At 39.7% G+C, this 27984-nt stretch overlaps 2 protein-coding genes across 9 annotated transcripts; both read left to right on the top strand.

The window, feature by feature from the left end:
- The first annotated feature begins 164 nt into the window (after positions 1–164).
- CFLAR (CASP8 and FADD like apoptosis regulator) lies at positions 165–17719 on the top strand. Of its 6 annotated transcripts, XM_042040389.1 has the most exons (12): positions 194–408; positions 1945–2070; positions 3951–4382; positions 5271–5376; positions 6302–6437; positions 6606–6703; positions 7576–7627; positions 8374–8423; positions 9377–9455; positions 12408–12903; positions 13824–13972; positions 15381–17719. In XM_042040389.1, exons 3-11 carry the CDS (start codon positions 4087–4089, stop codon positions 13957–13959), a joined length of 1449 nt encoding a protein of 482 aa, XP_041896323.1. In that variant the 5' UTR covers positions 194–408; positions 1945–2070; positions 3951–4086; the 3' UTR covers positions 13960–13972; positions 15381–17719. The 6 variants fall into 6 exon arrangements, with proteins under 6 accessions (XP_041896321.1, XP_041896324.1, XP_041896323.1 ...); XM_042040387.1 differs by having other exon boundaries at positions 165–263; positions 13824–17719; XM_042040386.1 differs by having other exon boundaries at positions 195–408; positions 13824–17719.
- LOC121670336 (caspase-10-like) lies at positions 15558–27289 on the top strand. 3 transcript variants are annotated; one of them, XM_042040383.1, is made up of 8 exons: positions 15558–15642; positions 20721–21059; positions 21203–21302; positions 21883–22018; positions 22851–22939; positions 24336–24441; positions 25189–25693; positions 26183–27289. In XM_042040383.1, the coding sequence occupies exons 1-8, from the start codon at positions 15635–15637 to the stop codon at positions 26352–26354; spliced, it is 1455 nt and encodes a 484-aa protein (XP_041896317.1). In that variant the 5' UTR covers positions 15558–15634; the 3' UTR covers positions 26355–27289. The 3 variants fall into 3 exon arrangements, with proteins under 3 accessions (XP_041896317.1, XP_041896318.1, XP_041896319.1); XM_042040384.1 differs by lacking the exon at positions 15558–15642 and adding an exon at positions 18347–18566; XM_042040385.1 differs by lacking the exon at positions 15558–15642 and adding an exon at positions 18347–18815.
- The last annotated feature ends 695 nt before the right edge of the window (positions 27290–27984 follow it).

Genomic DNA, 27984 nt, shown 5'->3' with positions numbered 1-27984 from the left:
ACCTGCTATTACTTCATAGATCGCAGGGCCAATACAGAGCCGTTCTGTCAGTCCCCAGACCAGCAGCAGGACAAAAACACAGCCTACAAACGCCTGTGCCCACGCTGAACGCGGCACCGCACCACCGCCATCTCCTCACAGCGCTGCCCCGTCTCTTGTGTCCGTGTCCGGGGGAGGTGCCGGACGCCGCAGGCCCTGTCCCGCCTCCATCCGGTGGGAGCTGGGCGGTCGTGTTTGTGCAGCCCCGAGTTCCGTCTCCAGAGGTATAGTCGGAAACAAAACTAAACCTATCATCCTTCTTTCCCCCCGGGCCCGGGGCTCGGCAGCCCGTGTGCCGATACTGCCCCGGCTCCGCCCTGCTCCAAATGCCGGACCTGGCTGCTGTAGAGACTTCCCCGACGCGTCTGGGTGCGTTATACCTTCCCCCGCTCCTTTCCCCCCTCCTTTCCCTCACACTTCCCACCCTGCTCTTTCAGCATAGGCGGCCCAACACCCTGTGCTCCGAGATCGGGTCCCCGTCCCTGTTCACGGGGGAGAGGCGTCCTGCAGAGCCGGAGCGTCCAGCGCAAGCGAGGCTGGAGCTCGGCCTCGGCCCGTGGCGACAACCGAAACCGAGTGTAATTTAAAATGACGTACTTAAAAAGTTGACAGGAAATCTGCGTAAACCACGTTTAGTTGTTGGGGATTTTTTGTTTGGTTTTGGGGGTTTTTTTGATTTAATTAGGAGGACTAGGGTGTTAAAACAAATTAGCGTGGTCATACTAGTTTACACCGAGAGAAAACTATTGAAGCATAAGGAATGCGACGGCTCCCTCAGAAATTCCCTGCTTTTCCGGAGTACGTTGGCCAAGTCCTGTTAGAGGGCGTAGGCCAGTGAGGAAACTGGGAAATGTGAAAGCTGAGGAGCATGCTCTTCAACTTTGAAAAATGCCAGATGGCCCTGGCTCCAAGTGCAGTCGTTCACCACCGCCACCTTTTCAAACAATGCAGAGTAGAGGAAGCACAAAGCACAGTCAGTGCCGCCCGTAGCCAGGTCATCTTTTACTCTCTCCTTCCAACACAAGGTCTTCCACATGAGTTCGTCTTGTGAAAGAAAGGTAATTTTCCAAATCACAACGACACCCACTGGTGTCATATCCTGGTTTTATTGCTGCAAAGATGACTCTGAAACGTTCAAGATACAAAATGCCAGCAAGGAGTTAACTGGAGCCTTGTGCGCCTTTGTGTGAAGTTATAGTATGTTGTTATTTCCTGTTCCTTGCAAGGATGGGGGGGAAAAAAAGCCTAATTATGCATGCATGTGAACACAAAAATTATTGGGGCAGCTTTATCTCTGATGAGTATGAAGTGTTTTATTTGGTCTTAGAAGATAAACTGATTTTTCTCTCCTCCTTGTAGAGAATTTACATTCAGTAAGTCATCTTGTTGCAGGGTCCAGATAATTGAAAGCTAGGCTGCTGGGTTTATGTTGTGTTTGCTTTTCTCTTTAACTTTTGCAGCTATAATAACTGTATTTGTGATGTTTTAAAAAGTGGTCATCAGATGGAAGAGTGGAGCATGATGCTCTTCATCTCTTACGGTGGCGTGGATCTGGCTAAGATGTACACACACGGAATGTATCAGGCTTGCCCCAGTCCTGTGACATTCCTGCTATCAAAATACGGGCACATGGCTTTTGGATGCAAAGTTATAAACTGTTTTAGTTTATACTAAGAAGTCACTTCCTGTTGCTCTTACTCATTCCCCACTCAGTACCCAAAGAATATTGTTGGCAAATCACTGTATATGTACAGTTGGTTTTCCTTTTATTTAGAACATCATTCCTGGTTCACTGCAGTCATAAATAAGAATGACCCTTGGTCATTTTCTTTGGTTTCTCCTCCCCCATAAAATTAGGAAGTAGGCCCCCCACAGTAATTTGTGGTCTTGATATTTGTCCAACAGAGAATGAGTTGATGTAATCACTGGAAAATCCTATATGGAAACCAATGTGTACTGGATCTAGATCAGTGATTTGGCAATGGTCAAATGCCAGTTTTCCAGTGTTTTTGTGAACAGATTTGCATACAGGTAAGCGAATTTCAGCACTGAGAGTATAATCAGCATTTTTTTATAATGTGCATGTGATGTATCATATAGAAAGGAAATTCACAAAAGAAGATAATTCATATGTGTGTTTTAAAGGCAGATTATTTTTAAGTTAACATATAAATAGTAATTTTGCATGTCTGAAATTTCAACTCACTAGGAATTCCTCCCTACCACCCCTCCACCCCTTTTTTTTTTAACTAGTTTTAAAAGATTGGGTAAAAATCAACTGGAGTAGTTCAAAAGTTTTTCTGATATTTCCGAAAATGGCCAAAAGTTGTTAAATTCCTGTTTCACTTTAGACTATGACTTCATGTTCTTTTGAAAGTCCCTGCTGAATGTGCCTGGGAGGTACTTTCATATGAAGGTGCTTTGTCCCTCTTCCTTCTTGACTGCATTATGTCATGAAAACAGTCTGTGTCATTCTACAGAATTCTCACAAGTGTTTGATGCTAGATTGAAAATAAGTTATCAATAAATATGCTTTTCTTCTGATAGAAAACTTTCCAAAACACATTACAGTACATGAGGGGTTCCTCTGCTTATCCTCTGATACATTCTTTTAGTGGGCAGTCCAGGGGTTTAACCAAATCTGTTTCTTCCTTGCTGAGGAGATGGTTCTAGTTACTTTTCATTTAAACAGCACTAGGAAAAAAAAAAAATAAGCTTTTAGATGAGTTTATCTCACCTGCTTAATTTATGGACACAACATATGACATTGTTGATTGTAACTTCCAGAATGTGTAACAAAAGGCTGAAAATGCTATAAAAAAATCTTATCCAGGTGCTAGAATCTTTTGGTGTATTAGGCTTTGAAGTTGAATTGGCTTTTGTTTTCCAGTACGGTTTAAACAAAACTCTGCAGTATACTGATCAAACTCTGTGAAAGGACTAAGATTTGTCTTCAGGTTTGCTCATTTCCCCTTTTTCCATCTATGTCATGGAGGTCAGAGGAGGTTAGATAGAATTTCCATGGTTGGTGGCAGTGGAAATTGAGCATAGCACCCTACTGATTTTGTTAATCACAAGGCTGGGGGTTTTTCTAGGTTTGAATTTTTGTTTCAGTTTTCAGGATGGTGATACATGCATGCGTCATGAAGAAAAACGTGGTCTATGTCTTATCTATACCTTCAGAATTAACTAATTTGCATACTTAAGATTGAAATATTTTCTCTGAGTGGATTTTCAGTCTTTCTGGGCATGGAGGGTGTGTGTGGAGAATCCTTATAACCCCAGTAACTCATTCAGGTTGGAATCACCTTAAATGATGTTCATATAAGAAAACCTACTCCTGAATTAACACAGATAATTAGTGTTTTAAAAACTATGTATTATCTTGCTAGTATTTCCTCTGTTTTGCTACATTTAAGACAAATTGCATACTTGATAGCAGTGGTTTTATATGGTTGGGAGGTTTTTTCTTCATTCTTTTGTCTGTGTGTGGTTGCACTACCTTTGAGCTCTAAAAATTCTGCCTGAAAAATGCCTTGAGACTTTTAGGGGGGAAAAGGTGGTGACGGTGAGAGGAGTGGAGGGTTGCTCGGAAAAGGGCAGAGCTTTCAGAAATGCTTAATCTACCATTCATCAGCAAGCTGATGATTTTTGTTTCACTTCCTATGGAATATACAGACTCGGGTTAAGGTAATTTACTCTAAAAAGAACTTGTTTGTCTTTCTGATTAATATGACCTTCCAAATACTTTTAGTTTTGTAATGAACAACTGGGAGAGTCCCTTGGATAAAGGATGTCTGTGTAGTATATGTTGGAGTGTTAGTTGAAAGTGAAATACTTCAGATAGCAGAGCTAACTGTGGACTTGTGCAGCAGAACACTTATTTATTACCTTTTAATTCTCTCCCACAGAACTGCCCTTGTAAAAATGCATCTAGTTAAGAATGAACACAAGAGAAGTGCTGTGGTAGACACGGGCTTCATACCATGTTGGTTTCCTGTTTAAAAACCAGTAGGCTGGCAATTTTAAAAGAACAGCAACAAAGTGATGACCAGGTGCCAAGTGCCAGCTTTCCTTATTCATCAGATTCAAGAAGAATTGGATAAAGAAGAAGAAGAGATGATGGTTTTCCTGTGCCGAGACCTTGCTCCTGATTTGGCCAATGCTGATCTTAAAGAGATCTTGGTGGCTTTGAATGAGAGGGAGAAACTGACTCCTGTTGGCTTGTCTGAGCTGTTGTACAGAGTTAAGAGGTTTGACTTGCTGAGGAGGATCCTGAACACTGAGAAAGCAACAGTAGAAGCTCACCTTGCCAGGAGTCTCAGACTTATCCCTGATTACAGGTAATATATCTATTTCAGATTTCAAAACTGTACTATCTTGTTCAAAATAAGTGGGTTTTTTTCTTCCTTTGTTTGGGGGGGGGGGGGGGAGGGTGGTGTATGGGTGAATTGGTTTTTGTTTATTTTCTTAAATACTTCACCGATTCAGAGAATATTTATTGAAGGTAGAAGAAAAGCAGAAAAAGACATTATACCTAGACTTACAGTCAAGTTTAGTCCCTTAATTAAACTTTTGTAGTTTCTTACCAGTCATGGCATTAGAAGCATCTATATTTAAGGAGTTTGTGTGTTTGTGAATAAAACCAGTGATGTTTGTAGAATTCTGAATTAGCAGATAAAAATGACACTTTAAAGGAATATCTTTAGTTAGAGATACTTTCTCTTCTAGATGGATTTGGGCACATAGCCATGTGGTATAGCTTTTCTCAAAGGACCTCTCTCTTACTTCTTTTACTGTATTAGTTTTGCGAGGCTTAAATTAAGAAATTCCAGTTATTTTATTTGGAGACTTCAGAAAGAAAAACATGTACTCATAAGGAAGATTTTCCTGTATTAAATTCTCATTAAAATAAAAACCCTGTAACTAGTAGGTAAAAAAATGAAGGATGTGTTCTGTTGTGTGATTCTCGCACTTCATCTCTATTAAACATTAAGGAAACTTCTGTTTTCCTAACAGTGGCTATTACACTGTCAGTCTGAAAAACACGGGTGCTGATTAGCAAGAGTAGGTATTTTGTAATTGGATCTTGAAGCAGGGTAGGTTTTTTACCTGTTTATTAGTTAGAAATGGTAGATTAAGACTGGAACATGGGGAGAAGTTAAGTAGTTGGGAACAAGAGGAATCTTGCTGCAAGCTAATCCTTTAGAAATATCTCAACTTTATTTCAGGGTACTAATGGTAGAGATAAATGAAAATCTGGAAAAAGACGAAGTGGGTTCTCTTGGTTTTCTACTCAGAGATTATGCACCTCGTATGAAAATGGCAAAAGATAAGGTATGTTTTCCTGCTGGTATTCTCCTCTGGAGCAAGGAGAGGTTAAAGTAAGAAAAGAAGTAGCTAGACAGCAAAGGAGAGGAGACAGTATTGCAAGGAGTATTGAGGCAGGAGTACAAAAACATCAGGAAGCAGACAAGAAGTAGTGGCTTCTACTTCATTTTGTTGACTTTTAATTCAAGGAAAGAAGCGTGGAAAACTAGTAAAAAAGTAAGAGGGAACAGTGCTTGTTATACTGTACAGTGGTAGAATGAACTTCATAGGCAGAAGGCATTTTTACAGAAGTCTTTCTTCAGTATTACTAACCTGAAAGTCCAAATAAGAATGATCTCAAACCAGTAATCATTTGAACTGTATCTTGAATTACAAGGTCACTTTTTGTTTGTGCTCTGCTTCACTTACAGAAGAACAGATATATTGTAATTATGTCTTTATACCTTTGCATTCTGAATATTTTATTAAATCCTCTGAGAAAGCAGAAATTCAGTAGAGAGGATTCAGAAACCTTGACCACTGTGCATAGAAGACTGAAGATTTCTGTCTTCTTCCTTTAAGGTTTTTTCCTTTTCTATCTTCAGTCAAAGAAGGAGAGCAGCTTTGAAAATTACCCAAAGCTTTTCTTGCTGCTTGCTTTGTGGCATGCTAGGGGACATTCCCAGTGGCTGGCTTTGTAGCAAAAATGAAATACAAAACTGCTTCCTCAAAAATTTAGGATTGGTTTTTAAGAATATCACTTTGTAGTTTCTGTTACTCCTGTGATAATACCAAGAATTCTTATGTCTTCCAGAGATTATTCTTAGAAGGTGTAACGTCTCTTATTGTTTATACAGCCGTTATGACCTCCCCATGGTATTTTCTGGATTGCTTTGTTACTTCTGATAGAGAACAAATTACTGACGTGTTTGGGTTTATGTTGCTATTCTAGAGTTTTCTAGCTCTTATAATTGACCTGGAGAAGCTAAATTTGGTGGCTCCTAATCAACTGGATTTGATAGAAAACTGTTTTCGAAGTATTCACAGGATAGACTTGATTAAGAAGATCCAGAAGTACAAACACGAAGGTAAGATGCTCTTTTTGCACTGGTTACTCTTGGTAGCAAGAATCAGATGTGCTTTTACTGAAGATAAAACTACGAGTTACAAATAAGGGTATTTGCATTCTTCGTAGATTTAGGTTTTTAAAACAGTTGAAATATGATGGTGTATTTGTGTTTCTGTTAAATTTGCAGCTTCAATGTCCTCCGTTCATTCTCAGCCAGTATATGTAAATGCTCATCAGGCATCTCTCCCTAATCTCAATCTTATTGATCCTCCTTATAATTCAGGGGTAAGTATACAGAAGTGAAATGCATCCTTTATTTCTAAATATTGCCGGACTTTAAAAGGAGATCCATCTTTCGGAGCCTGAGGAATGAGAGATGGCTAGTGACTAAAATACTGCTTGGTTTGTTTCTGTTATTCCTGTTACACTCTGAGTTTAGGGTCTGATTTAAATCTTCTGTCTGAGAAAGATGCCCTTTAAAGGATACCTGTGAATTTTTTCCTATTAGTTGAACATACAAAATCTGTATCTTGGAAGTTTTTTTGTACTACACTGTGGAGTAAAAAGTTTTGCTTTGACTATTCTTCTTCTTTTTTGTACCTCTGGACATTTCAGGGAAAGTAGCTTTTAATTTTTAAAGCTGAAAATTGTAGCTTTTTTAAGAAGAGTTTTTTGGGGGGGGGGGGCAGGGTTTTGTGGTTTGTTTTAAACTCATTTTAAGAAGATACCTCAGTGTCTGAAAAGTCAACAAATTGCATTGCATGCAGTATTCTTTATATTTGGGTTAGCTCTGATATTGTATTAGTAGGACCTTTCTTAAAGTCTTAAACCTTGCTAAATTTGATGAGATTATTTCTGTCGTGTTCAGTAAATACGCAGCTCCCTGCTGCTCTATAGGAAACAAAGTTCCTATCTTCAGAGGGTTTTCCTTGCTGTTCATGACAAGCTGGTAATTGTTTTCTGAGGTGGAACAGTTGGGTGTTTATTTGTCTGTGCTCTTGGTAGGTTTTTTTAATGTTATGTTGTAATTCTGTTTAGTTGATAGAAATGAATCTAAAATATCCTTTTATTGAGGAAAAAATGCTGCTGTTTTATTTTGGAACATGTTTATTAATTCTTGAGGAGCAGGAAAATGATGCCTTTTTTCCTCATTTCAGATTCAGAATGAGAACACAGAAAAATTACAAAATGGATCGAGTCTTACTTTGGGTAAGAACATTTTATCTAAGTTTTGATAATCTGAAAGAGCCAAATTATGAATTTCATTATATCAAAAGGACTCTTGTTTGATAGTTGTGTTCATGGCTAATCCTGTTAATAACACCAGGAGCAGAGAGTATTTGATACCTCTCAGAAGTGAGCCTGGCCTTATTGTATGGTCTTGTATTTGCTTTACTTGTGATGCCACATCTTAAAACATTCTTAAAAACTGTGAACTTCCACTGTCAAAACTTCTTAACAGAATAAATACTTTTATTAGTAAAACCATGGATAAGATTGACAAGCCAGCTCTGGAGGCCTGTGTAGTGCAGCTCTGCTCGTTAACTCTGGAGTAGGAAGTTTTTGTGTCATTTCAGCAGTGAACTCCCCACCAGGCCAGCCAGGAAATTGTGCTTTGAATACCAGGTTCTTTCCATGTGTATTGTGTTTTCTCTGGAAACCCCAAATACCTCTCAAATACGGTGATTTTTAACATTAGTTGGCTGAATTCTTTCAGTGTAAGAGATTCTTTGTTTCTTCTAGCCCCAAGCAATGTAGAATGAAATCCAGATAACATTTTAGAGGTGAATAATTTAGGGATTTTTAAACTTCAGTAGCATACATAGAAACTAAGAGGTCCCAGTGGGTGAGAACTTTGCTGAGCTAGATACATTCTTCTTTGTAACTGATCTGGTATCAAAGAAATATCACTGGTACTTGCATACTGAGATTACTTCTGTTTGTTTTAATTGCAGCAGAACCAGTTCACCTGTCCATTCAGGAATCGGGATCAGTGCCACATAAGGTATGTGCTTGTGTATATGTATGCATGTAAATAAATATAACCTCTTTGGGTATTTACCTTAGTTTTCTTAGTATTTCATTTTGAGATTTCCTTTAGTTGTGTGCAGACAGAACAATGTGTACGTCCTCAGCCATAAACAGGTTCTGTGAATTGTTTTTGCAGAATACATTTTTAATATAAAATATTTGTGCTACTCTGGAAGCAGCAGTGTGCAAAATGCACGTATATATACTATGCACACAGAACTTGTACATTCATTAGTGGAGGCCAAGTTAAAGGCTGTTGGAGTTCCGACCTCTTGCCATCTGCATTAGAAATCACAGGGCTTCTTTGCATGTGGTCTTGATTCCCTTCTCCCTCTTTGCTCTCCAGGCAGAAGACAGACATGCTTTGGGTATTAATGATAGTAATGGCCTACTGCTATTTTCACTAGTTCTCCTGTAGGTCAGGAGCCAGGGAGTTACCTGTAGCAAATTGATTTGTTTCAATCAATTCTCTTCAGAGGGGAGAGGAGTTGTGATAGAGTCATTACAGATTATTTAGGAACAAGGAGGTTGTTCCACTAAATTAGAAGATGTTCTGATGAGCAGTGCTTGCTTGCACACCTAAAAAACACAAAAATTCTCTACATTTATTGTATTGGCAGTATGAAGCTTGTACAGTTTTAGTCTCTTTTAAAGAATCTTTATGGTAGTGAGATTGCATAACACAAGACACAAAAACTAAGCCTGTACTAGAAATAGAGGGAAAAGAATCATTAGTCCCTTTCTCCTGATTTTTTGTTGTGTAGGTAAGACACATTACAACCCAGTAGACAGATTTCTGCTAGCTACTTGATGGAAAACAACAGAATATAATTTAATAGGTCTGACGTAAAATTTGAGAAAATAGTGAAGTCTAAAAGTTGAGACAGTGATGTATTGACTTTGTAATTGTGCTTTCACATTTCTCAGACGTGTGATGATCCTTACAGAATGCAAAGTCAGCCTTTAGGAATATGCCTGATAATAGACTGCATTGGCAATGACACTGGTAAGTCTGGAATTTGAAGTTCCTTAACTTGTTAATCTCAGATAATTAGAACAATTTAGTATAAAGAATATGATGTACATTTACCAGCCAGATTAGGGTAATGTTGTCCTAGTCAGATAATCTGCCAATTCTAGTAAGTCTTCTAAAGCAGGGAGTTGGAAGGGCTGACCTCAGGTTAAAGCCAACTGTCCTAATTATTGGAAAGAACGTTTGGTTTTTTTGGTGCAGAATCTCTGAATGAAAGAACTTGTAAGAGGATAGACTGAATTTTGGGAGGGAAGAAAAGAATGTTCAGCAACCAACGGAATAATTAGGCTTAAAGCAGTCATACAGTCATACAGCAGGTTATTGGCAGAGATAGTAAAGAGAGTGTTTCCCACCAGTTAACAAAACCAAAACCAAAGCTGTTGTGGATTTGAAGTGCAATTATATTGGACACCAGAGATTTTGAATAGCCATGAGATCCTTTATTAATAATGCACCTGGGCTTCTGTCATATCTTGCACAGTTTAACTGAAATTGTCACTACAGCTGTCAGTGTGGTCACTGCCATGGGTGAAATGTGGGGGTTTCCTGACTGCCTTTCTAGAATCCAAGAATTAGATTTTTGCCTAGTCAAAAACATCCCTCATTCTCTAATCACTGTAACACGTGAGGCTAAAAATAAAAATGAAGAGAGCATTTGCAGTCAGTTCTGTAATAAGCTGGGAGATGTAGGGGAAGAAGAGGCTTTCCAGGCATCTTTTGGTTTTCTCAAATGTATTGGTCCAGCAGATGGACTGTCTTAGAATTGTTGATGTAGTTGAAGAGCAGTGGTTGTGGAGCTCAGATACAGAAAGTCTGTGTCTCAGATGTTTGAAGTTACCAGTGCACTGTCAGCATTTAACGATAGAAAGCAAGACTTTCACTGAAGTACATTATGGTGCTAGTGAGATTCAGAAGGCGCAGGGCATATGGCATTGCTTAAAGGTGTTTGCTAGAAAGGCACTCACCACTTAGGGAGTTGTTGTCCCACACTATTTTGAAGTCTGAGTACGCTAAAGAAAAAGAAGAGGGCAGGGAAAACATTAGGAATTGTATCCATTAGAATCTGTAGCTGACCCAAGATTTAATCTCCGGAAGGTGAACCAGTATTAGATACTGTAGGATCAAGAATTACACTTTATAATGCCCAGTGTAAACAGCATGAATTTATCAAATGCTGATAAAATTCAAACTGAAATGCATTTTGCTGTTTTGTAAATAGCTGCTTTTGACTTTTCCATTTGGAAATCAATTTTAACCCTTACATTGTAAACAATCGGGAGAAAAGGCTAGTGTTTTATGTAGGGTGGAGATGCTGAAAAGTCAGTGGAGCTTTGTTGGGAGATGGCTAGTGTTGAAGAAACACATAGTTTCTGATCTCAGGCTGCAGCATGTAATGCTGTGGTGTGTCTTGCCTTAAAGTATCCAAGGCTTATCATGTATAATTTCTGATTAATTGTTAAACTAAGGTATCAGCTCTAAGTTTCTGAATTGTTTTTTTAAACTGTGACAGTTAGCGTGTGTGGGGACTGAGGTGACACCAGGTTTTGTGTTTGTGTGTATATGGGCATGTGCCAGTGAGATCAGTACATTACAGGAAAAGCACTCTCACTGCGGTAATTCTCATTTTACACACATACTGCTGCCCCTGACTGATGGGCAGCTTCACTGAGTGTGTACCTGCTAGACCGTAGAGATACTGAATAGTCAGAATTTTGAGAGTGTGTTTTATTGCATTAAATAGGGGGGATTTATCTTTCTGTTCTCAAATTTAAAATGTCTGGACAGTTTCTGAATTATTTTACAAAATTTAATCAAAACAGCAGAACTGGAATGAAACTTTAGTTCTTGTTTATCACTATATATCACTATAGTGCAGAGTTTGTATCTACCCTTTATTTTGCTGAGGAAAGTTACAAGTTCTGTTTCGTGTGTTCACCATGGGCTTTTTGGGGAGAACAGTGTGGTAGTACAGCTGCTTTGCTGCTATTACCTCTGAAATAGCCTCTGCTAATTAGGCATTGTTAAACTTGTGACGTCAAAAAACAGCTATGTGTAAGCTTCCTATGTGTGTAAGGAATTTTACATAAACATGGCACTTGGTAATTCTTTTCCTACCAGAAGCTGTTCATGGGCAATGTATATGTGCTTTATACTAAAGATATGGTGCTACAGGTGTAAGTCATAGTAGTAGCTTGTGGTTCTCTGAACACTTAATACCTGTGGTTTTAACCACTATGTGTCTGGTTTCACTCCCATACTAAGAAACATCGAAGTAGTTATTCAGAGTTTAGCACATTTTCCTGCAGCACAGGTTGACACAAATACAGTAAGAGTTAAGTCTTGGGATTTGGCTATCTGTCACAGTTGAGACTCCAGTGTCCATTCTTCACCTGGAGCTCATCACTTAAAATTTTATATAATAGGAAGCAAAAATGCCTGCAGCAAGTTCATTTTTGACTGAGGAAAGGGAACCTCTCTGTTTATTATGCAGTTCTGTGTATCTTTAATAACCATTCAGAATCATTTTGACAAGTTAAAAAGTGAAGCAGACTTCCCATGCTATCCAGATCACTCTTCATCATTTCAAGTGTGTTTTTTCTTGCCTTATATTTTGAGTCTTAGGAACTTGGAATACTGGCTCTGAATGAGAGCATGTTAAGTGTCTGTGGAATTTGGAACAGATCACATGCCAAATAACAGTGTCTCTGCTGTCATGAAACATGTGACTCGCAGTAAAGACAACATGCATATAGTACTCTAAGTATGTAATGTACTGTGATCAACACCAAGTAATCCTGATTTTTTAATTATTGTGATAAACTACTTCATTTCAATAGCAAAACACTGTGAATACTGTAATTCATTATAGTTGAGATTGAGCCTTGGTGTGCTTTGATTTAATTAATTACATCTTGCTTCTTTCAGATGTGTTGGAAGAGACCTTCAGAGGCTTAGGCTATGATGTTCATTGTCACAGATATTTAAATATGAACTCCATGAATCAAACATTGCTTGAAGTTGCAAGGTGGCAGAAGCACAGAAATTGTGACAGCTTCATTTGCATATTGGTCAGCCGTGGAAATTCTCAGAGCATCTTCTGTACAGACCATACCTTTTCTGGATTCCCTTTGGAACAAATAAAGAAGCACTTCACAGCAGACTCATGTCCTGGACTTCTAGGAAAACCGAAGCTTTTTTTTATTCAGAGCTATATTGTGCCAGAAAATGAGCAGGAATGTACCAGTATGTTGGAAGTCGATGGGAATGGTGAGAATATCAGTGCTAAAGTCACTATCCCCCAAGCAGCAGACATCTTTTGGAGTCATTGCAAGGTGGATGTGTCTACACTAGAACAATCCCCAGCGTCATCCTCATACTATCTGCGTTGTCTGGCTGAACTACTCCGTAATCCTTACAAAAGGTAAATTAAAATAAGAGGAAAGAAATAACCCTTTTCCTATGATAGCTTGTTGTCGTAGAGAACGAGAAACCTTAAGTTTCGTCCTGTCTGGTCCTGAAATGTGTTTTCTTGCAGTGTCGTAGGCTAAAAGACAGGTACACCTGATCCTCACACAATTGCATAGAAAGGTAGCCTAAACTAGGAGTGGTAGTAGGAGAAGTTTCTTTATGGCACTGGGCTTTGCAGAGTGAGAAAGGAAGAACCTGTCCTGGATAATGTATGTCAGTGCTTTAGACAGGATTGGGAATCTTCCTTCTCCAAGATAAAAAGGCACATTCAAGGCTTCTGTTAAATTGAGCATTGCCATGTACCAATAAGAGCTCTGCTTGCGAATATAAAAAGTCAGTGCTTAAGTTCAGGAAAAAGGCAGTAGAGAGGGAAGGATTTTTTACTTTCTCTAAATTTAATTAACCCTTTGCTCGCAGAGCCAATAGATTGCCAATATGTAATCTTGAATTTAAACTGTCAGAAGACTTTTGTCTATTTAAAGAGATCAAAAGGAATCTGAGAAAAAGGCAGATACATTTGGATATATAACTTACCAACAAAGGTTTTATTTATACAACTGATCTAACAAGGAACTGTTACTCAAGGTAATTGCAATGCTCACATTTAGTACCTTTTTACAAACCCTAAAGCCTTGTCATGAAATCGCAGATCATCATGTCAGCATAATTAACATTACAACAATGATTTGGGTCATAAGAGTTTGTCTCAAAATGCATGTACAGCCTTGCATTTTAGAGGTCTTGCCTCTGCAGTAAAGACTGTAATTGCAAACTTTCTCCTTGCTGAATCTAAGGTTTTCTTGTCTCTTTTGAATTCTTAAATGTTGTCTTGCATCATTCTCTAATGGAACACTTTTTCTTTTGTTGCTGCAGGAAACTCTGCCTATTAGCTATTCATATGGAACTGAACAAAAAAGTTTACGATTGGAATATGACCGCTGACCCAAGCCAACAATACTCACTTCTGCTCCAGCACACACTGAGGAAGAAACTTTTTTTCCCCACTTAACTGCTGTTACAAAGTACATATCTGAAATGGTTAACAAGAAGCGTTTGCTATGATGCAAACAGTTTCATGCATATATTTACTTTATGCATTGTTACTTCATGTATATCTAAAGTGCCTGTTGCTTCCAAACACAGGAATTTACAAGCATTTTAGTGTGCTAAGACACTAGATTTTGTATTTTAGTATAGTAGTCTCTGAAAGCTTGGATGAGAATGGTAGCTATTGTATAGCACTGCAACGGATCTTGCTACTGAATATAACAGAGTGGAAAGAGGTCTACACCATATAGCTGTTGTGTTTTCCAAGAAAAAACAAGTGTTTTTATTGTTTCATTGGTGGTTCTTAACATACCTATTAGTAGTTAATCCTTAAACAAATACAAGCCAGCCCAAACCACTGAAATGCATGGATTACTTTCCCTGGCACCTAATAGTGGCAAATGTCTCAGGAAAGCATTCCTACCCAGTAATGCCAGATCTTTGCTAACAAGTGCTGCCTTGCATGCCTCTATAGACTGGCAAAACAGAAAGGAAAGAGAGATGGTCTTTTCAATAATCTGGATTCTGCCTTCTTGCTGCACATTAAAGATTGCATTGTCAGAACTGTCCACAGCACACATTCTATGTTAATAAATGAGACAGTCTGCCATGCTTTGGGCCAAGTATGTTTTCTGCTGATGCAAAAATGAGTCTACATGTGACCGGACATAACAGTAATGTGCCACACAGTTAAAAAAATGTGGGATTTTGTCAGATATTTTGTGGAAGCTGAAACGTGATTCACATTCACTGCACCAGGCATAGTGGTAAAAAGATACTTTAAAATATTTGAGCTTAAATGTGTGTAGCAGCCATGGGCCCTTAAGACTGTATTATGTTAAACACCCCATCCTCACTGCTATTCCTTATGAAAAAGAATATGCCTCTATTAATTTATTTTTTTTTCAAGTGCTTTTGTTCTTGTGAAAAAAAGTGAAAATTGTTTTAAATACAAAAATTTTTCTCCAATGTAGCAATTACCTAACATGAAAAGTTCAGTTAACCTGCTTGTTGTATAACAGTATAACTTGTATGGGGTGCATTAAAGTTTATTGTCCCTGAACTTAGTGACAATAAAATAGACCACTTGTAAGTATTTAATTTTTCCTCATAATATAGTTTCCTATCCAGGAAAAAAAATGAAGGCCTTGGTGTGCCTTGCTTGGTTTCTGGTTATGTTTTTTAATGGAAAAAGAGAAGGATACAAAAATGACAGATATGGAATCTTAGAAGTTACTTCCTGTGGTGCCTGATAAATGAAGCAGATAGTGGAACATTTCCTGTGGTTGTAGAAATAAGATGCCGTTTCAAGTTGGATATCTAAGTGATGTTAATAAATGTGATCTTCACAAATTAACTTCACTTTCCCATTTCCCTTACTAGCTTTTGCATTTGATGAGCACTTCTGCTACCCTATAGACAACCAAAAGCAGGGAGAATGGAACCAAGAGGAGGTAGATGAGGAAAAGAAATGTGGAAATTTTAAGCAGGAACAAGAAGGGGAATGGTAGAGAGCATCAAGAGAAGAACAAGTAGGGGAAAGACGATTTGGAGGAGAAATACAGTATCAATATTGGAAGGAGAAGAAAACAGGAAAAAGGAAGTGAGAATAATAGTGTCTATCCTTACAGACTCTAATGATGTGGTGAGTTGGTTGATGTTTTGTGGATTGGTTGGTTGGGGGGTTTTGAGTAATGCTAAATAAACTATTTACTTAAAATATTAACAGTAGGATATATTCTGCTTTTACATGTGACAATGTAAGTTTGGTTTGAAGGTTAAGAAGTATATATGTTCTTTGCCTTACTGCAAGACACAGTAAGTAAAGTCCATTTCATTAAGAAATTATGTAGAAATGCTGTTTTGAAAACTAGAGGCTCATGTAATTAACCCTTTCAGTGGAAAAGGGAGGAGTCTCTTTGTATATGGCTGCTAGGTTGGAAGTGATTACAACCCTCTAGAGAGTTGTGGGGACAAACATGTATTGTGCAGCATTCATGGCTGTCAGATACCGATTTTTTTATGTTGATGTTTTAATCCTCAGTAGATTCTTAAACCATAGCAGTGCTCAAACTATAATCATTCACCTAAGCAGTATTTATTGCCTTGACACCTCTTTCAAGAGTGGTATTTGGGTAGGCTGATTCCCTGTACCTGCTGCTTAGTGAGAAGTAGTGAGTTTTTATGCAGGAATTTTGTGATGGCAGTTGTCTGTCACTTCTCCCATAGCTTATAGAATCATAGACTCATAGAATATGCTGAGTTAGAAGTGACCCATCAGGATCACTGAGTTGAACTCCTGGCCCTGCACAGGACACACCAAGAATCCCACCATGTACCTGACAGTGTTGTCCAAAAGTTGTTTGAGCTCTGTCAGGGTTGGCACTGTGACTGTTCCCTGGGGAGCATGTTCCAGTGCCCAACCACCCTCTGGGTGAAGAACCTCTTTCTAAAATCTAACCTAGCTCTCCCCTGACACAGTTTCATTTCTCGAGGCCTGTCACTGGTCACCAGAGACAAGCAGTCAATACCTCTGCCCCTCTGCTTCTCCTCATGAGGGTCTTGAAGACTGCAGTGAGGTCTCCCCTCAGTCTCCTCCAGGCTGAACAAACCAAGTGACCTCAGCCTCTCCTCATAGGGCCTCCCCTCCAAAACACTTAGCAGGTTTCTGTGTCCCTCCATACACGATAGGGACTGTCTCTTCTTGCTGTACTGCACACATAAAATTTAAGTCTAGAAATGGATGAAGGGTGTGGACTGCATCAAGTTCTCCATGTATTGCAGATAGTGAAATTATTTCAGGTTAAATGATCCTTTAGCCAAAAGAAAAGGGGGAAGAGGATTTTGGATTCATCATGATTTTAGGGTGTTAACACAAGAACCTAAAGAGTGACATGCTGGTGAAATTTCATGGTCTTGGACTGCCAAAATGTCTAGTTTTCAGAGTCTACTATTGAAGGAGATAAAACAAGTTACTCTGCTCCTGCGTTGTCAGAGCTTGGAATAAGGCTGTCAAAGTCACTGCTCCATGGCACTTAATTTCAGGTTTGGTTTCTGATAATTGGAATAGAAATTTCTGTAGTTCTGTATGTGCTGTATATATGGAAGAGGGGAAAGAGAATTGGCAGAATATAAGTGATGCCTTTAAGTGGCTCGGAAGGTGTATTTATGAGGCAGGAGATTCAGTGGTTTGTCCCATATTTAAGTTGCATGGTTTTTCTCAGCCACCTACACTGACGTGGCTGAGCCATAAATTAAGTTTACTTTGCACTGTTACATATTTGTGTATTACAGTGGTTGTCAACTCATCATCCAAAAAAGAAGTTATGTTCAAGAGGAAGTTACAGTGCTAGCACTTGTAGATGGAACATGTTGTATGGCTGATCTCCCCTTTCAACTCTGCGTAAGAAGTGACTCCTATTACAGATACCTGAGTCAGAGAAGCTTTTATGGGAGTTTCTGAGAATTCTTTTCTGGTCTCCAGAGTTTTTAAGTTTCTGACATGCAAGATGGTATGGCTGAAAGGAGGCTGCTGTCTGTGTGGATGATCTGTGTTCCATTTAAACTAAATCCCCCATACTGAATTATTTGACAGCTTTTCTGTGGCTGGTTTGAAGAATGTCTATTTTTCAGCTTCTGTATTAGAAACAATAAGACACTGTAATTCAATTCAAATGCTGGGTTTCAAGCTGATATTCTGAATAAAATTTCTGTATGCAGTCGACTGATTGTCCCTGTCTCCCTCTAGACCATAGAATAACTCTGAAATTCTTGGTCTGTTTATCCTGTAGACCTCTATAACTTGTTACATTTGTCTGTGAATTTCTCCAGCTCTATAAAAATGAACTGACTTAATAAAGGACAGCAAGCCTTATAATTTCAACAGGTAACTCGGCTGCTCTTGGTGTGTTGGGCAACAACTTTTGGCATGAGCAAGGAGACACTTCCCATCCTCTCTCCATTGACCCGAGCATGTGCAGGGTACGGATGACCCCGGAGATGCTGAAGGCCCCGAGGAGCCTGCGCTGAGCAGAGTCTGCTCACTTTCCTCCTCCTCCCGTTACTGCAGCGGACACACAGACCCGCATACAAATGGTATGGCGGCCCTCTCCCACAAGCACTGCTCTTCAAGCGTCCTTCCAGTGGGAAAACAAAAAAAATAATGTGCCTAAAATGTTTGAGGCCCTTTTGCGATGTAGCCTGCTTTAAAATGGCTTGGCAGCAAAAGCGAGACGAATTACTAGTCACGACTTGCACTTCGCACCGTTGGCGCTGCCGGAAGCTTTTCCCGGGTCCCTTGCAGCGTTCCCCGGCGGGGCAGGGCGGCGCCGCGCTTCCTGCGAGCCCCGCGGCCGCTGGCAGCCCTGCCCGCTCCCGGCACGTGCCCCGGCTCCTTCCCTCACATCCACCTCGTCCCGCTTTCCGCCCTGCTGCTGGCACCGCCTCCTGCCTCGGGCGGGCACTGGGCACGCCCCGCCGGCCCACGGCAGGGTGACCGCGAAAGGAGCCGCGAAGCGCTGCCCGGGATAGCTGCGGGGAGAGGGCTCGGGATTGGAATTCGTGTGAGAGGTACCAAAAAGGGGGGCTGAAATTGAGAGGGAACGAAGGAAGGCTCCATCTCCCGAGCCCAGAGCCTAACTCCCGCTCTCGTTTTGTGTGGCTGCTCCCGGCTGCCCGCGCGGCCTCCGGGATGCTCCTCTCCCACGTGGGCCTGCGGGCTGAGCTCCCGGCATCCCGGGCGCTCCGGGCCTTTGCATTATATTTAAATCTTTGGGGCAGTGCTCCAGTCAGTAAAACTTTATAAAGAAAAAGAGAAAGGTAATTTTACAATCCTTATCCTGTTTATTTTATACGATTTTCCTTTTCTGAGGCTATATCTCAAAAGCATACGTAAGAGACGCGGATTCGTTACTTTTCTGTGTCGATGTCCTGCCAGCCCAGCTGTGAATGTGCGAGTGAGCCGCGCCAAGCCTGGGCAGAGAGCACATCCTGCGCCCCCGTGTGTTGGTGCTGGGTGTTCAGCATCACCCAGTTTTACCGGATTCTTTGCTCGCTTTCCTTTGCTTTAGGACTCTTGGTTTTTACCATGATGTTTTTCAGTGACCTGTAAAATGCATGAAGCGATAGAGGATTCTAAAAACCCCATAGCAGTACGCTGAGCAGCGGGTGAGCTGGCGGTATCATTGTAGTGCTGGGAGAGGTGGCCAGGCCAGCCCAGCCTGCCCTCCGTCCAGAGGCAGGGAGGAAAGCTTATGGACACCTAGCAAGTGAGGAGAAGTCTTGAAGGTATTCCAAACTCAAGCAGGAAATGTCTGAAATGAAAAAACTTTTCCAAGAATGGTAGCAACACGGACTTGGAAACTATTTTAAAGGTAGATGAAGGAATTTGAGCGGGATCAAGGTGCTGCGCCTGGGTCAGTGCAATCCCAGATATGAATACAGACTGGGAGAAGAAGCCACTGAGAGCAGCTTTGCAAAGAAGGACTTGGGGGGTTGTTGTGGATGAAAAGCTGGACATGAGCCAACAGTGTGCACTCACAGCCGAAAAGACTGTCCCCATCAAAAACAGCATCGGCAGCAGGTCGAGGAAGGTGATTCTGCCCCTGTATTCTGCCCTTGTGAGACCCCCCCTGGAGTGCATCCAGCTCTGGGGTCCTCAGCATTGGAAAGATGGGGACCTGATGGAGTGGGTCCAGAGGAGGGCCATGAAGATGATTGGGGGATGGAGCACCTCTGTTTGTGAAGACAGGCTGAGAACTGGAGTTATTGAGCACAGGGAAAAGAAGGCTCCTCTGTGCCCCCACAGGTTATGATATCCTCTTTGGTTTTTCTCCCCCCAGGTGTTTCAAAGGTTTTGGATTCATAGGTGCTGTCCCTTCTTTGCTTTCCTGATACTTTTCTTGTGCTTCCTCATGTAGAAACCTTTGCTTCCAGCTGTTCTAAACATAAGATTGAAGACCTACCAGCCAGAAGGCACTGAAGCACCTTTTTACCTATTTAACCTTCCATGGGCAGAATAGAACTGCCTAGGCTACAGGGAAGAAGTTGGTGTAGTGGAAGGTTGATCAGTCTCTATTAAACCTCAGTAAGACTGAGTTGCTTGTGCAGAGCCTATTTAGACTGAGCATTGAGTGCTATTACATTTTAACTGAAATTTACTTGTAAGGGAGGCTTATAAGGGTTTTTCTATGCCAAATGTCATATACAACCTGGAAGCAAGATACGACTGGGAGTGAATGGATATTCCACAGCTTCAGCTTGGGTGTCAGCCTTGTAACAGAGGAACACCTCCGTGCTACAGCCAGAAAAGAAGCCCTTGGACTATGGATCAAAGAATATGCATGAACCACTGTGCTGTCTCCATCAATAGTTGTAATAAGTTACTGCAGGGACTCCTCCCAGTTGCAATGGAGAGAAGCGAAGATCTAAATGTGGAAGATGTTTAAAAGAACAGGAAACTCAGACCTTGAGGTCATCCAGCACAGTTTTTTGCTCAGACAAGAGCTAACTTCAATTATAGACTGGGTTGTTTGGAGCTTCTGCCAAATCTGGTCTTTTTTGTAGTCTTGTATTTAGAGAAGGAAGTAAATTTCAAATTTATTTAAAACCTTTATTTATTAAAAGGTAATTCAGGGCTTCCAAGCAGTCATTGGGTAAAATTTCAGTAGAAGGATTGCTATATTGAAGATGCAAGTGTTACTAGTGTTTGCTTTTTGCTTTCAGGCAGAGAGACTGTTGTTCCAGCAACATGGAGGATGATGTCAGCTTGAAGTTCCATCAGCAGCTTTTGCTTATTAGCGAAAATCTGGTGACTGAAGATGTAGAAGCTTTAAAATTTCTCTGTACTGACTTGCTCCACCTCAGAAAACTAGAAGGTGTGAAGTCAGCACTAGACATCTTTAAGCTTCTTATGGCTCAGGAATATCTGAATGCAGAAGACACTTTCCTACTAGCTGAACTCTTATACAGAATTAAATGTCACTCCTTGCTCGAGAAACTTGGTTACACCAAGGAGAAAGTACAAGAACGTCTGCATGAGAAGGGAAGAGTATCTCCATACAGGTAAGCTTGCAGTGGAAATCTATTCCCTCCATTACTGCTATCTATGCCATACTGTTTTCCTTTCCATTTTTGAGTTCTTAGATTGCCTTTGGTTTTTACACCATCTTCTGTTCCACTTTTATCTCACTGGATCTCTGTTACAGGCAGATGCTGTATGAACTGTCAGAGAATATCACCAATGAGATGTTGAAGGAAATCATATTCCTCCTGCAAAATCATCTTCCAAAGCGATGGATAACTCTTGTATGTGAGGAGTGAGCCAAATGTGTTTATGGTGGGAAGGGAAGGAAGGTGGGAAATAGGAGCAGAAGTGTGAAAAGTGTTTGGCAGAATAGAGCTATAATATGCAGCTAGGCTGGTTGTGTTCATAGGGATAGCAAGAAGGAAGATGTTGACAGGTTAAGAGTAGAATTTGGTCCCTTGTGCCAAGGTCAGTCAGTCACTGACAGTTCACTGTCTAGCATCAGATTATAAAAAAGTGACAAATCAAATCTTTGTCCTGCTTGAGCCATATGCAAGGGAGATTCATGTCCATGTGTCATTGGTACTGTTTCACAGCAGTGAAGCCTTCTTGAAGCCAAGAGTCATTAATACAGTTTGGGTGAATCTGTTTAAAAAAGACCATACCAAATAATAACACAACCAGTGGCTTTCCATGAAGCAACATTTGTGCTTCAACAGTGATGTAAAATTGACTGTTTGGTCCTTGTTGGTAGGGAGAAAAGCAGATAATAATGTGATTGTTTGAGACAGACGGCTGAGAGGCATGTTTTGATTTCTAAGGAACAATAATTATATTTTACTCTCTCCTTTTGGCTGTCAGTCTGCTTTGGATTTGCTGATTTTATTGGAAAAACAGGGTCTTTTAACTAAAGACAATGTACAGATACTGGAGGATGTCTGCGTGACCGTTTCACCTGATCTCCTGGAGACAATAAAGTGCTACAAAAAGGCAAAAGGTGAGAAATTCATAGTCTAGGAGTAGGTTTGCTAAAATGCAGAAAGTACTAGTTGGGTCTGGGCAACTGAACTTAAGGTCATATGTGTGTATTGCTGAAACAGGAGCTAGAGTGGCATAAATCTGGTGTAGCAATTCCTGGCTTGCATTATTTCCTAGCTGAATCCATGAAAAACAGGGATGTGCTGGAATATCTGAGGCCACACAGAGCAGCCCAGCACATACAGAACAGGCTGGGAAACTGAAAATCCCTTTATAGTTATGTCACACTTCTCCATTTCCCCATTAATAGTATTGAGATGATGACGACTGTCCTGTAAAAGGCACTGTGTGATCTATGAATGTGCACTACATAAAGGCAGTTGCCTACTAATAGGCTGGCAACACAAACTGTGTGTGTGCATATGTGTCTGGTACATGGGCTATGAGCATACAGGTGATTTCTGTTCTTATATTAAGAAAATATGAGATTTATAAGTGATTCAGGGGTCTTCATAAATACAGTTAATTTCTAAGCTGATTTCCAGATGAAAAATTAATTTGAATGTCTTGGGTAGAATCTATCCTTGTACCATGGACATCTTTGTTCTGCAGTATCAATACAAATAGAAACTTTGCCTTTGTCACAAAAATATATGTAATAAAAATAACTGGAAAACGTTCAGAATAGATCCATTGACTATGACCATGCTGTCTTGTATGGAGGAATCATTCCTTTCAATGAAACAGTATTTCAAATACAAAAAGGGATGTATTGTAGCTAAACTCCTTTTTGCTACGTCCACAAATATTGGATTTATCTTCATAAATATCTATGCTGGGGTTTTTTCTAGATAACAAGGCAGCTAATTTTACGCAAGCCTTCCCTGAACTAAACCTGGAGCTGCGTGGAGAATTCAGCAATGTAGAAAATGGATCCAAGGTTTGAGACAATCTCTTAAATCCTTTTTGAATACCTGGAGATGTGAGGTCTTCATCCTCTCTCAAATGACATCATGCAAGAACATGTGAGATATCTGTATGTCTCGTAAAGTTTCTTGACTTGACTGACAAATTGGCATGTTTCAAAGAATATTTTAACCTTGGAGGCTAGAAATTTAGCAATATTGAAAGGTGTGTTGTAGGCAAAATGGGCATAATACCTTTGAAGTTATTCACACACCAGTGCATGTGCTTATTGTCCTGATAAAGGCAAAAACAGTTTGCATTTGTCTAAGTTGTGCATTTTGGAGATGGCAGTAGAATGTGCAAGACAGAGACAAATGGAGCTTCACAGTTCTCACTTTTTTAATTTGGCTTAGAAAAGGCCTCAGGGCATCTTGAAATTAGAAGTGATAAGGGGTAGCATGCAAAGCCCTTGTTAGAAAGATTAAAAGGAGGCAGAAGATTTTAGTAAGCTATTGCAGAGGTCTTGGTACATGAGAAGAGATCTCTTTTGTGAGATCCCTCTTTAGAAGCCTTATGTGCACTCTTTACCACAGCAGTGGAACCACTGAAATCTCCCTCTGGCCTTTACTTTGTGATGACTATGGATACTGAAGGAACAAGTTGCTCCATTTGTTTATAGCAGTTTAATTCTTTGAAGTGCAGTGCTATGACATCCTTTCATCACCTGATGTTTGGACTGCTGTAGCAAAGCTGTTGAAGGAACTTGGAGCGCTGCCTTCATTTTGTTCTACTAAAATGCACAAAAGGAGGGGTGTATTGCTCTCTAGTGAGCAGGAAGGGACTGCAGTGGATGGAGTTTTTAAGCTTTAAAAATGTTCTTTTTTAACAGTGGGAGGTAATTTTAAGTCTTAGCAGAAAAACTGCTAGTGTGGTAGGTTTATGCACTTCTGAGATTTCTGTTCTGCTTGCATCCTTTTCCAGTGGATCAGTATGAATCGCCTGCTCCAGGTATTCATTACTGTTCTCAAAAAAAACTAACTCAGATGTCTAACATCCTACAGTTCCACTGTGAATCCTCTGCCACAAAGCTAAAATACTGTTTTGACATTGGAAACAGTTGGGGAGTGCTGTCCCCATCACCAACTCAGATTGCAGAGTTTGGCTGCTGAATCCTGCCTTTTGCATACAGATGAGAACCCAAATGCTAAACCCTCCTTCTACAGTTTGATAGGATGGTGACAGTGTGCTTGGAGTTCCACTGATGTTTTTTCACACAAGGAGGCACCATTGAGTTCCAGATGTTCAAAAATAGCCCACAGTCTTAGGTGCCTCTAACTCCTGGATGCCAATTTTGAGACATGTTAAGGAAATATGAGTAAGTTGAATAAATTTGTTGAAACTGTAAGCTTTTTTTCATCTCCTTTCCACAGAATATGACAAGCTACAAAATGGATGGACCACACAGAGGATTTTGTCTCATTATTAATAATGTTAACTTCAATAGTTCTCAGAGGAAGGGTTCTTGCAAAGATGCTGGTAAGTTACTGAAGTGAGATTTTTGGAGGATTAGTCTCTGTTTCCCCAGGTGAGTTGATTATGTAGTATTGCTCTGTATTTTATTGTGTATGGTTAATTAATATTCTAAAAGAGTAAAATATTTGATAAGTGTTAAATTGTCATTTATGTATCCTAGGGGAGGAAAGGTTAAAGGACAAGTAACCACTGGGTTTTTCAGTTCGATCATTCTTGAATAACTTTAAGAATCTCTTTTTACTTATCCTTTATCTACAGCTATAGTAAAGAACTAAAACTTAACTAAATTAAACCATCATTCTCCCTAATATAATGCAAAATTCCATAATCAAGCAACTCATACTTATTACTTTGTTCTGTTTTCTCTATTTATCTCTTATGTATGGAACTCTTAATAGTCAAAACTGCACCTGGAAAATAATGATGTGAGAAAGTTTTCAAAAGATCTTATCTGAAACTGGGCAAGGGCAGATTCTTCATGTTTTCAAGTGTCATTTGTGTGCTCACTTACAATGACAATGTATGCACTATTTTCTGAAACTTTTCTAGAAAAACCCAGGAACTCTGTGTTTGAGCTGATGCTGTCTTTTTTTATTCCAGTTAACCTTTAGTTGGTACTAGTGTGAGGATGAATCTGCAGAAGGGTGAGGGTGTAAGGTCTTTCCCCCTCCAAGATTAGCTTGCATGGTGCCTTCATAAAATGTTTCTCTCTTGCCTTAAATTTTCCTTTTATCTTTCATTTATTTACAGAGCAACTGGAGAGAGTATTCACATGGCTTGGTCTGGATGTGAGAACATACACAGATCTGACGTCTGGGGATATTAGAAGTCTCATGCAAACTTGGCAGGATTTACAAGATCACGAAGACAGGAACTGTTTTGTATGTTGTATTCTATCTCATGGAGAGTCAGGAGCAATCTACGGGACAGATGAGAAACTTGTATTAATACGCACCCTTATGTCCCACTTCACTGCCAGTCAATGTCCCCAGCTGGCTGCAAAACCCAAACTCTTCTTTATCCAAGCATGCCAGGGTAACAAAATACAGCGTCCTGTCTATGTTGATACTGGTGCACAAACTTCTGACCTGTCTTCCATGCAAGACAGCTTTCCTCTTTTTGAAAGTATTCCTGAAGAGGCTGATTTCCTCCTAAGCATGGCCACAGTTGATGGTTACGTCTCTTTCCGGCACATTGAAGAGGGTTCTTGGTATATTCAGGCCCTCTGCAGCAAGCTACAGTTGTTGGTACCAAGGTAAATAATTGGCTTAGTGCTCTGATTAAATTTTTCTTCTCCAAAGGCAGTTCATCTAGGAACACCCACCCATGTTCTAAGGTGGACGGCATTAGTTAAACTGATGATTTTACACTGATAAATTTATATTAACACTGCTAGTACCATACATGTAATCTGAAGAATGTGAAGTTCATTGTGAAAAAACACTCAAGACCTCACATCTATAATCTTCAGGCGGCACAGTTTCTTGAGTGGATATAGGTAAAAATATTTTATTCCACTATTTTTCTTTATTGGTTGAATTAAGCAAGACAGAGCAAGAAAAGGTCTTAGGTTTTTAATATGACTCAAATGAGGACAAGAGAAATTTGGAGAAAAGGATGTGTTTTCTTTTCTGTGTTTTAAATGTTCATACTGTATCTTCTAGCTGGTCAGGGAGATGTTAAGTGGATTGCCATCTGCTCACTAATAAGTAATTTTTTTTTTTTTCTCTCCTTTTGGCTGTAGGGGTGAAGATATTTTGTCAATTCTTACACAAGTTAACGAAGATGTGGCCAGACGTGTTAGCCCTTCAGGGACAAAGAAGCAAATGCCCCAGCCAGCATATACCTTCAGAAAAAAATTTATATTTCCAATACCTACAGCCCCTCCACCTTCAGAGCAACATCAAGGCTTTTAAAACAAATCATTTTATCATCTCATTTAAATGCAGTTCATCACACTACCTGTTTTAAGACAGTTAGCCAAAACCCCGAGGATTTGTTAGCTTTGATGCAAGGTCTCATAAATTTTTTGTCAAACAAACTGAAACTGGAGGAGATACAATTAAAACAATCCATGTGCCAGCTATTTACATCATCTATATATTCAGAGTTATCAGTGTTGGAAGAACCACACTTCTGTCATATTAAACATTTTTGTACCTGCACAGGCTGCAAATACAAAAGGTTTATTCTGGCAGCATTGGGGTTGCATGTAAGCTTTCATATCTAAACCAGGATTGTTAATGGTCTGGTTTAGTCTCATCATGTTTTATTTTGCAGGCTAACAATTTTAAATCCTGTTTCTAAATCCACTAGCTATGTTCATAGAGAGAAAAAAGTGGGATTGAAGAGACAAAACCTTTAGTAGTAAGTGGAAAAGAATTTCTTTCCTCTCTAATGAAACTTAATAAAGAACCAGTTACCAAATGAAATCAGCAATTTGTTCTACAGTGCACACTGATACCCTCAAATAGCTAATATAAACTTCATGTACAATGAAGTTTTCCAGAACTGAGTAAAGCCAAAGTGCTGCCTGTTATTCCCTCTGTTAGACCTTGTGAACTTTTATTTTCCCATCACTTCTGAGAAAATTTAGGATAGAAGATTTGCATGCCATGAAATACAGCAGTCAGATTAACTTCGTTAAGCATTACATTTTTTAATTATCATTTATTGGTTTAGGATCTAAAATGCAGCCATTTGAGAAACAAGGCTTCTATTGACTAAGCTGCTAACAGAATTTTGTGAGTTAACTGAAATAATGCTATGTTGTTTTGTTACGAGCATTTATTATGTATGCCTGTGTCTTTCCTGTTTGTTACTGCATTAAATTCATACATTTTAAGAGCTTGATGAGATAAAAATTATTTATTGGGGTAAGGCTTATCCTTGTTTCTGACTGATTCCTGCACTTTGTTTGGCTGCATGAATCAGTGAGGTTTTAACTGCTTCAGGGTTTAAGCTGAAGTGAAACTTTATCAAAACACTCATTGTTATATATGATTAGCAATACCTTAAGGTGGAGATTTGAGAGAGTACTGTCTAGTGCTATCGGGTACAATTTCTAGCTTGCACTGTTTTTAGGAGGGGAGTTTTGCATCATACAGAGCATTGAAATGCAGCCAGTTTTCCAAAACATGATGGTCCCTTTATGATAATGAAGTGATACTTGTGTGGCCCATTGCATTTTAAGTCTTCTGTGTTAGCATGGCTGCCACACTTGAAGTTACATTTATGTCACAGATAAGAAAAATGTTTTGTCCTGTAGTGGAATATATAACATTGGGATGGAATTGTGGTGTTTCTGGCTTGCAGTTACTGTTCAAACTTGATGCACTCATTTTGCATGTTTAGGAAACGAATTTTTTATCAGTATGGAGTAATCATTGACCTTGTTTTGCAGGCTCTTGTTTTCATTTTTAGTTTGGTAGACAGGGAATGTCATTGTGCTATCTCACTTTCTCTGTAGAAACTTCTGCCTGGGTAATCTCCAGTTAAATCATAGGTAGGTAAAGGCAGTCAGAAAGAGTCTGAGCTGACTTCTGC

Source organism: Corvus kubaryi, unplaced genomic scaffold (assembly GCF_017639235.1).
Source record: "Corvus kubaryi isolate FWS band 111438036 unplaced genomic scaffold, C.kubaryi_AGA036_p1.0 37396, whole genome shotgun sequence".
NCBI classification, from domain to species: domain Eukaryota; kingdom Metazoa; phylum Chordata; class Aves; order Passeriformes; family Corvidae; genus Corvus; species Corvus kubaryi.
The sequence above is the reverse complement of the archived record's forward strand: the minus strand, read 5'-3'. Positions and strand labels throughout refer to the sequence as shown.